This window comes from Cajanus cajan, chromosome 9 (assembly GCF_000230855.2).
Source record: "Cajanus cajan strain Asha chromosome 9, NIPB_CcT2T_4, whole genome shotgun sequence".
Taxonomy (NCBI): Eukaryota; Viridiplantae; Streptophyta; class Magnoliopsida; order Fabales; family Fabaceae; genus Cajanus; species Cajanus cajan.
The window spans coordinates 55296001-55306966 of NC_138525.1; the positions used below are offsets into that span (position 1 = coordinate 55296001).

General features: G+C 31.0%; 2 protein-coding genes across 2 annotated transcripts; one reads left to right on the forward strand and one right to left on the reverse strand.

The window, feature by feature from the left end:
- The first annotated feature begins 317 nt into the window (after positions 1–317).
- Positions 318–3572, forward strand: LOC109795354 (uncharacterized). The gene is made up of 3 exons (XM_020354824.3): positions 318–593; positions 719–840; positions 3431–3572. The coding sequence occupies exons 1-3, from the start codon at positions 444–446 to the stop codon at positions 3456–3458; spliced, it is 300 nt and encodes a 99-aa protein (XP_020210413.1). The 5' UTR covers positions 318–443; the 3' UTR covers positions 3459–3572.
- LOC109795355 (uncharacterized) lies at positions 1209–6331 on the reverse strand. Its single transcript, XM_083063516.1, has 15 exons — positions 6169–6331; positions 5957–6078; positions 5785–5844; positions 5530–5649; positions 5305–5424; positions 5064–5205; positions 3970–4152; positions 3639–3794; positions 3445–3551; positions 3225–3315; positions 2990–3131; positions 2616–2772; positions 2377–2493; positions 2160–2286; positions 1209–1697 (listed from the first exon to the last, which is right to left on the reverse strand). Exons 1-15 carry the CDS (start codon positions 6208–6210, stop codon positions 1440–1442), a joined length of 1944 nt encoding a protein of 647 aa, XP_082919642.1. The 5' UTR covers positions 6211–6331; the 3' UTR covers positions 1209–1439.
- Between the last annotated feature and the right edge of the window lie 4635 nt (positions 6332–10966).

Here is a 10966-nt window from a genome sequence, read left to right on the forward strand (position 1 = left end):
ACAAAGTTTGTAAACAGTTGAATTTCTTAACTTATGTCAACAGAAATTTGATTATCTAGTTGAATTTCTTAGTTAACAGAAATTTGATATCTAATCATGTGCCTATGAAAAATTTTAGTGAAAAGAAATACAATTCACTTCAATTATCTCTTGATAAAAATAAAATACCTCATAGACACATGCCAAATTATGAATGAATCACAGAGGGATGACTATCATGGTAAGTAACGCGGATAGTTCATATAGCTGCCACGTAATGAAAGAAGATATATTCCAGAAACGTGCAAGCCTAACTCTTCTCATTTTGTTTCTTAAAAAAGAAAATTGGTTCAGTTTGAATGTAAAGATACTTCTACTACTAATGTCTCTTTAGTCTTTCCAAACACTGAATTTGACAAGGAAGATTATCATTCTTTCTTCATGAAAAAATATATCAAGTAGCAATGGCAGACATGGATTCTTCTTCTTCAAGCACTTTGTCATTAAATCATAAGAACACCTCGTTAGTGTCTCGTTTGAGGAAGAGTTGTTTATCTTTTGCAGCTTCTATTCAGGAAGGCTTTCGATATGTAAAAGCCTTTTTTGTGGGTCAGGTTCGAAATCCAAACATGCCTATTTTTTTAAAAAAAATTTTTGGGGTTGCGGTGATTTCAATTAATATTATTATTTTTCCAAGCAAATTGACTTTTTTTTTTAACTTTTGTGTGTTGAAAATCAGGTAAAGATTATTACTGCAAGAAATGAGAAGGAAGCAAGTGCAGGTGAACTTGAGGCTACCAAGATGCAGGTTGAGGCTGCGGATGCTGCTGAAGATTTCAAGAATAGACTCAATAAATCTGAGTAAATTTTAGCTTTTCACTAGTTAATTACTACCTAGTTCTTTGCCTTTTTTTTTTCTGCTACCGATGCATAAGGGAAAGTAGGAAACAGAAATGTCTTTTAGTAGCTCCAATATATCTCGTTTGTTGCACATGAATGAAATATTGTTAATTAATTTCTCATATATAACTTTTATGGTTTAGTTTTAGTTTCTATTTAATTTTCGAAGGTCAAGGATGGCCGAACCGAAACACTCGGCTATTTCATAAGAGCACTTGTCAATTGTCATGGACAAACAAAACATGAACCCTTTCCACAATAGAAGTAATCCATCAAACCCATTTGATTGGAACATCATGTGATCTTTGTAACCAGTTGGCAAACAAAAAGCTGCAGTACAAACCCTTCCATAAAAGATATGTGATCTTTGTTCCATTTGATTGTAAAATGGAACATCGTGTCCTCATTGTAATGTATGCAATTTGTAATCAAGTTAAGTGCAATGTCTAATATCTTCATATACAATATAGGCAAACAATATGAAAGATATGTAATTGTAAAAGGTGTTGTACTATTGTAGGTAGGAACAAGGTCATTTTGAATAAACTAATTTAATATTTTTATATGGGAGGAAAAGGGGTAGGACCTTCTAGACGAATATAGTCGTACATTATGCCCTGGAAGAGGGGCAATGGACCAGAAGCCATAGTTTGTGTAAGAAATATAGTGTTAACACCATTCTGTAGCAGAAGAGCAGGTATGTCGATGCTGAATAGCCAGTGGAGTCCATGAATTCCATGTCTAGCTATGGCATTGTCCTTCCCAATCACTCCTGTTGTAAACAATGGAGGATCTTGTTTTGGATCATTCACTCTCACCTTTAATTAAATTCCAAACCAAAAACATCACAGATGAGAAGAGGAATAGAATAGAAAATGAAAACACAACAAATTCATCACAGCTAGGTTGAATTATGGAGTTTGTTTGAATAAACTTTTTCATAAACATTATAAATGGAAAAAAATAAAATAAGTTATTTCATAAACTAAAACTAGCATATGTATAAATTAAAAATATTTTTTTGAAGAAGTTAATATGAAAGTTATTTTACAAATGAGCTTATAAAAACCACTACGGTTGGTCTATAAGGAGTTGGGGTAGAAGTGGGAGGAGGACTTATTTTCTATCTTCGTCACGTAATATTTCTCATGGATTAAAACAAATTGTTTATACATAAGTTATTTTTAACTTATGGATTCCTTCTTATTATTTCTTTTGATTAGGAGTATTTGTAAGGTAATTTATCCAAACAAATCTTATATTTAGGTGGGATTCCAAACCTGTAACTCAGAGACATTTGCACTTGCAAGTGCCAACCGTAATTTGTAGATTTTACTTGGCTCCACTTCATCGAGGTTGAACTTAATTCGCCATGTAGTTCCTTTGTAACTGCCATCCTCTTGCTTCCTGTATTTCATGCACTAATGTCATCTTTCATGGATAATTAATATAGGTGCTTTTATTTTAAATAAGGCAATATAAAATGTAGGAGTGTACCTGGTGACTTGTGCAAAGAACCAATCTTTTGTGTAGTCACTGGCACCCACTGTATAGATTAAATCCTCATTTGGGTACAACTCCGCATATCTTTCCCACAATCCATACTGCCTAAACCTGTCAACAAACGAGAGTTGATAAATAATGGTGCTTTGGTGGGAGCACAAAGCTAAAATCATTGAATATTTGAGATTTGAGAATTGAGATTCAGTTTGTTATTAATGTAAATAGAAGCTGACTTGTCTGGATGGTCGACAAAAAGCTTGTTTATGAAGTTGGGATTAGGATCAGGAACATAGAATCCATTAGCAGAGCGATCAGGAATTCCTATCTCCCATAATGTTGGGCCATCTCTTGGTGGCTCATAAATAATTTCACCAACATCTATTTCACAACCTGCATATTGCATTAACAAGGACTGAAGTATAAACAAGTAATATAACATCACTAAATCCTTAGATGTGTGTATTAATGCATATATGTACGATTTTAAAATTATGATAAACATAAATTAATGATAATGTTTGTAGAGTGTAGACTCTAGAACTAGTTTGTTTTAGAAGAACATTCAGGGGTGACATCATTTGGCCAATAAAGTAATAATTAAAAGAACCTGGGGTTATGGTGAGTACAGCATTGTTCCAATAGTCTCCAATGAAACCTGGAACCCATGCATAGAGATTGTAATCTCCACTGCGTATATTGTTGATTGAGAAGTACCCTTCTTCGTTTGCTCTACTCCAAAACTGGTATCCCTGAGTGACCAAACAAATAAATCTTCGAGTGTTAATAGAGCTCAAATTTTGGGTTGGTTCACAAGTAGTAGTATATGGTTCTATAGTTTAAACCTTGCATTCTCTTTGCCAAGATCCAGCTTCTCCTGGTGGTGCCACTCCCACATATGCATCTCGTGCTATTATGTACTCATCACTTAGATACCTTAAAACTTGTCATTTTGAAAGCATTAGCTATTTTAAACATCGACTTTATTTTGGTCTTAATTTTACAAAATATTATTTACTTAAATATGTTCTCATTATAATTCTCCTATTAGGACTTTGGTGTTACCTGTCTCGAACTAGTAATGTGCCACACACACTGCCCCGTTGGCTAGACTTTTGAAAATCTTCTGAAGCTGGAAAATCATAGGGCCAACTCTCAACCTCCTCCTCCATCTACAAGCCATTTTGTGTTTATTATTCTCTGTGATAATATAATTTCCCTACATGAAATAAAATATGTGCATATAATGAAATTGAAACCTGGTTTTTAGCGTCCTCCCAGAGCTGTACTGGGTCATCAGCATCTAACAAAGTGTTGAGATAAACAAAAGTTGGTCCAAAAACTTTCTTCCACGGCTCGTTAGGCTGGAGTTTCAAAACTATATCCTCTCCTGCGTAGTGAGCACTAAGAAACATCTGAAACGTACAACAACATTGCAACCTATTTCTATTTAATTGGCTGATCAATAAGAATAAATATAATATTTTTTTAAAAATTAAATTAAGAACTAATATTAATGGGTACGAGTACGACCGAGCAAGGTGAGTTCATGCTTTAGCTTAAAAAAAAAAAAAGAAGAAGAAAACTTACCGCGAGGCTTATTGGGCCTACGTGGGAAGTAAGGTTCTGTTTAACTGGGCCACCCGATCGGAACTCATTACTGGGTATGATTACCCAAAATCCCATGGCTGGATCTGTTTCGGATTGGGAACTTATCCACCCATGAACCTTAAGATCTTTGTTCTCACTCGAGTATTGGTACTTGTCATCCACCTTAAATTAATCACTCAATAATAAACTTCATTAACCACAAATAATGTTATAGAGTACTCCACTCATTTAAATGGAAGTGCACTTTAAATAATAACGCATATTAATAATTATTAATTATAAAATTAATCATCAAAATTATAACTACTTCTAAATTACTTGACTTTTACCACAATTTTAACCGTTGGGTCAAATTAACGAAATAACGATTGCATGTATTCTTTATCCTTTAAAGCCATTATTACGTCATATTTTCTAAATATCTCCTCACACATATAATTTTAGAATTTCTTTCTTGTAACTTTATTTGGTGTACTTTTCACTATAGTTTAGTTTAAGTCTAACCAATTATGTAGCTTTTTTTTTTTATAATTTTTTTTAAATGATAGATGTGTATATCAGTTTTAGAAAGTTAAACTATAAACATGGTCCTTCCGTTTTTTTTTTGTTTAGTCCTATATAAAAAAAAACTCTAATTTAGTCCGACAAAAAAATATTACGCATTGATTCCTACCATTTGCTTAAGTTATAACAATACCAGCTTTGATCCTTATACTTGACATTATTTCTTGTTTTAATCCTTTCGTATTTTTTTTTACATTTTAGTCCCTACATTTAATATATATTTTTTGTTTTGTTTTGGTCCTATATATATAAGAAGAAAATCTAACACTCTCACCATTATAACTTTAATAAATGGTTGAGATTAATTTGTAAATAATTTGTCATGTAAGGATCAAAATGTAGAGTTTATTTATTTATCCATTTAGAAACTAAAACAAAAATATTTCAAAAATAAGAACCAAATTTAAATAAAGCTTTTTTTTAATATAAGAAATAAAAGGGAGAGAAACATAGAAATAAAAAAATAAAAAAACGTGAAATTATTATAAAATTAAATAAAGAAAATGTACCTCTCCCTTAAATTCTGGCTCCACAGGATTGACGAGCAAAACTGCCTCAGGTGGAACTAGTTCTTTTCCTCTTCCCGGTAATCTATCATCCGGAAGAGGCATAAATCTTTGTCTATTATCCGACACCACCATGTAATCAAATCTACATAAATCAATAATTGCCCTCTTCAAATTAATCACCAACCTAATTTATCAAATCAAATATAACTAAAACAAGGTTAATTAGTTACTCCATACATACATGTCTTTACGAAGCTTGTAAACAATCCTTATTTGAGGTATGTTGAAAGCAGGCCATTCCACTAAGTGCTCAAAAATGGCGTAAGAATAGAATCCCGACGAATCACGAAGCATCACATACCTGCACAGAAATTTTGTTAATTAAATGTAATTAATTAACCATCATGACTAATTTCAACCTTAATTAGTTAATTAGCATTTAGCAACATATCTAATACAACGGCACCTTTTGTCGATATTAAGAGGTGCTCTCTTTCCCTTCAGAGATGGATCCCACTTACTAGTGAACGAGATTTCAACCCTTTCTTCATTTTCCGTCACAACACTAAAACTTGTTCCCACAATCCTGCGCAAATTATCATAACAGTACTAAAAACATCATTATTTAGAACCACAGTTCAAGTGTTTGGTTTGGTTTATGTTTATGATATGAATCTGTAATAGTAACATTATTAGATGCAATAATGATAACAAAACATACCTTTCAAATGTCCCAGTTGTTCCTGTGCTTCCAGCTTCACTCCAAACAACGTCCCAATACCTATGGATTCATTATTTAAAGTAATTAACCATAAGTAGTGAGGAAAAATGATTAAGATTTAAGAAAACCAGATCTGAATCTCAACGTTCACGTGCATAGATATATTATGTACCCTCTATTATCTCTTTCGTTAAGAATTTCAAGAAGATTATCAGTGCCATTATATTGTATTCTGGTAACAAATCCACCTGGGTTGGATAAATACACTTGCACTATGCCATTGTCCATAACCACCTACAATTCGAAATTCAATTTCCCATAAATTCAGAATATTATTAATTATTCCGAAACTTTGAACATAGAATTAAGAAAACAATGTCTTACTCGACTGTGTTCGATACGCAACTGCACTGCTTGTGAGGCCATGGTGAAGGATCTTGGCTAGTGTTGCGTTATCTTCAACAATATATTTTTGATACTTATACTTCATGCAAGTTAGTTCTTGGGGTTCGTGAAATAAGAGTCTGTTCTGGTTTCTTTCAACTAAAGCCCAAGCAGTTTTTTTTTTTTTTTTTTTTTACTTTATTTCTTCGGTTTTCAACTTTTCATGGTCATGTCTTTACTCAATCGCTACTGTAGCCGTGTACGTTTACGACTGTGACTTATCATATATTTACACGGTACCTAACATTTATACCCTTTATACCTATTATAAAGGGATACCCTGTAATCACTTATAATCTTGACTTTTAATAGACTATTATACCCTTTAAATGTAAAAAAGTAAATAAAAAGTTATATTTCTTTTGAATAATTACAAACAACATTCTAACTTTTTATTATTAAAAGTACGAAGTGTTTCGATCTCTCTAGTCTAAATAACATTAATAATAGAGTTAATTACTTATATACTGCTAGTATAAAAAAATTTTATACTAGCAATCAATTATATCTTTTAATAGTGCCATGTCAGTTGCTCATTTAATGAAATAAAAATAAAATAAAATAATTTAAAATATATGATTGGTTGCCAGTATAAAAATTTTTACTAGCAGTGTATGGATGATTAACTCTTAATAATATTTGGTTAAGGAAAGAAAGTGAAAAGAAAAATAAATGAGATTGATTTAGGGAGAAAAAGAGAAATGTTTGTATAATCTGTCATAAAAAAATATCTTGATTTTTTTAGCTTTTTTTTATCTTGACTGTGAATGGTTTAATAAGAATTGAAAAATCAAAATAAATATCAAAATATTTATATATATATATATATATATATAGTGTAAAGAAGAAAATAAGAGATAAAAATAACTAAAGTTGAATGAGCAAGTGATTAATAATTGAAAAAGATTTGGACAATTATAAAAATAAAACAGTTATTTATGAATAATTTAAAAAATAAAAATAAAATAAAATAAAAATAGGAGCAAATATGTTCACATAAAATTAAACACAAAAAATGATTACTAAAAATGGTATTATTTTTATTTATTTTATAGAAATATAAATATAAAATAATATAGGAATAGATTTTATTTTCTCTCTTCTAGCTCACTTATCAAGTGTCAAAATAGGTTTTTGGTGTTTAAAAATTATTTTTGTAATACAGAATAGGGAAAAAGATAGAAATAAATAATAAGTATTGAAGTGTTTAAAAATGAATTTCATGTATCATCCTTTTCTTTTGTTATTATATATAATAGGCTTAAATATGTATTTAGTCCCTCAAATTTAAGATAAATTTATTTTTGGTCCCTCAAATTTAAAACTGCTGTTTTTAGTTCTTGTAATTTTCAAAAATCTTGTTTTAGTCCCTTAGGTCACCAATAACATATTTGAAAGTGACTAATTAAGATAGTTATGCAATATCAATCAAATTTAATATGATATTTTCACTAATAGAAATACCAGTTGGTAGATTTTATGCAATAATATTTGATAAATTTCTTAACAAAAATTGAATATAAGGACTAAAATAAGATTTTTTGAAATTATAAAGACTAAAAACAACAATTTTAAATTTGAAGGACTAAAAACAGATTTATCTTAAATTTGAGGTACTAAAAATATATTTAAGCCTATATAATATTATACAGCTTGTGACTTATTAAACAATTATTTTTTGACTTGGCTTATAGTTTTGTCACACGTAATGCCCTCAACAAACATCACAAAATAATCGTTTGAGGTCTAAGAGATTCAAAAGTAAAGAAGAAGTGATATCTTTGAAATTTTGTATAAGATATAATGTAATGAGTAATAATGATCTGTATTCTTTAAGGATTAATTATCTTTTAAATTATTTTATTTTATTTTTATTTTATTAAATAAGTAATTGACATGATACTATTAAAAGATATAATTAGTTGTCAGTATAAAAAAATTTTACACTATCAATGTATATGTGATTAACTCATTCTTTAAACACCTACATATACTATAATTAGTTGACACTATTTAATTTTTCTAATTTTTCTTCAAATCATATACTATCTATATATATATATATCACGTTTAATTCCTCTCCCTCCCTTCTATTTCTTTCTCTCTCTTGAGTATAGATTATCAAAACTTTTAAACACTGTCCCTTTAACATTCTACGCAAAGATATAATGTGAATGTAATATCTGAAATTATTATTTTGTAATATATTTTTAGAAACTGCTGAAAAGTATATATCCATTTCCCTTTGTTGGATAAAGCCCCTGCTTGCTGGGACGTAGATATGACCATTCCAGAGAAGAGAGAATCATATCGGAGCAAGATATTTTGCGTTGCTCAAAAGGGTTGCCAGCGAAGAGGTTTTAGAGTGTGTTTAAATTATAATTAAAAAATTAAGTCAAGTTAAATTTAATCTTTTAAAATTAATTTTTAAAAAATAAAATAACTTCTTAATTTTTATTCAATTTCATACTTGACGAAATAGAAAACTTGTTGTCAAATATAGACATTACGTTTGAGATCAGCTCATTAAAATTACAAATTTCAAACTAAACATAACCTCAGTGATTACAATACATCACGGTTTTGCAATTCTTATGACTTTTTATTAGATGAAATAACTGTGAACAACAAAATTATGCTATGATTCTGATAATTTGTTTTGAATAATTAATTAAGTCAATTAGTGGGGCACACTAGGCACCACTATTATGGAAATAGTACCCTTATCTTTTGTTATTTTGTCTCCGTCTCTGATATTAGATATAACATTATCATCACATGACACATTAACTAGCATACTGATTTACGCCACAATTTCCTGAAACAAACTTAACCTAATGCAAGTAATATTTGATTGATTAAAATATAAGATTGAACGTGTTTAAATGCCCAATTAGGAACAGCTGCTGCACTACTGCTTCTCTATCGTGGGTGTCCTTTGTTAAAGAATAAATTAATGTCATGAATTGATAACATATTGGCAAATGTCTTATTGTAATAATGTATTTAGATTAAAAATTGTAAAATTTGATTTTGTAAATTAGTCTTATTGGTACAAATCCCTAACTATGATTGCACCCTTTAAACTTGAGTGTGCTTTTAAATATTCGGGGGTTGGTTTGTTCGTAACTTTCTGACATTTTGTCTATAGACTTGTCTGTCCTATAAGATCAACTAAATACTGTGTGAGAGTGAGACCTTTCACTGATAGTCACCCGTGAGCAACCATTTTCTTGGAATTTTTTACTATACTGCCACAGAAAAAAAAAAAAAAGTCAAAATGTCGAATTTTTTACCCAAATATTATTATTTTTTTAAAAAAATTACAAGATTAACAACTGTGCATGTTTATTTACTAAGTTAGAACTATTTACTGTGCAAGCTCAGAATTCGGTTCCCGGGGAACTGAATTCTGAGCATCAAAGTGTTATTTTTTTTGTTTTTTCAACTCAGAATTCGGTTCCCGGGGAACCGAATTCTGAGTTGGTTATATATATATTTTTTTTCTTCGTGTTTGTGGGGAAATGTGAGCAGTTGTTGGAAGTGGAACGGCCCGTTCCAAAAGCAGAACAGGCCGTTCTGCTTAAAGTCACAGAGTGAAATTTCTGAAATTGAAACGGGCCAAGAATGGGCCGTTCCAGAGTTAAGAATTAACGTTGAAATAGACCCATGAAACGGCCCGTTTTAAAGAAATTTTTTAGTCCCTTTTTTAACCTGGAACGGGCCGTTCTTGTTTTAGAACAACCCGTTCCAAAATAGAAATTTACACATTTTTTTGCAAGTGGAACGGCCTTAGAACGGCCCGTTCCAGGAGCTGTTTTAACGAAAGGGAACCTTGTTTGGAACGGGCCGTTCTGGGTAAACAGTAAAAACGTAAGTTTTTCTATAAATAGACCCTCTCCCCTTCATTTTTTTCACACGATTTCAGCTTACCTTCTCTCCTTTATTCCTTCCGTCTACTCCTTTTGAATCACTTTCTTAAAATCACGTTCATTTTCTTTAAACCTTTCATAAAATGACTTCTTCAATCTACGTTATTGTTCATTCTAATGGTTCCATTAACCAATGTTCGAATGAAGGAATCACCTTCTCCTCTCCATCTGCAAAATTAGTTCGTATCAACAGAGGAATTACTCTAGAAAGGCTTCAAAGAGTCATCCACAGAAAGCTACATCGACAAGATTCTAAGAGGGTGGCTAGCATACATTTTCGGTACCCTATTAGACTTGGCCCATGGGTTAGTAACTATACCTGTGTTGAGTTGACGGATGATGAAGACGTTGAGGCACTTTTCAATGTTCACGATTCTAATCAACTTCAATCAGGTATTGAATTATATGCTACATTTACTACAGTTGAATCACATGCACCACAAGTTTCACCTTCACGTTCACCTTACGAAATTTATCAAAGTTACCAGTACACTAACCCATCTGGCCCTTCTTAAGATATCCCCTCCAACTACGACAATGAGTCATACACACAGCTTTTTGTTGAGCTTATGACAGCTTGAAGCCTAAAGAAGTTTTGATGATCACAACACAAGTGTACAACAACAACTTACAACTTGGAAGCACAAAAAAAAAGTCAAAGAAAAGTCAAGAACATGCTATGTAATGGAGCAATGTAATAGAGTTTAGAAATTAAGTTGTTTTGAATGAGATTTTATATTGTGTGTACTTAGTATGCTTTGTGCATAAGCAAATCTATATCTAAAGCTAAGTAGAGGTATGTGATG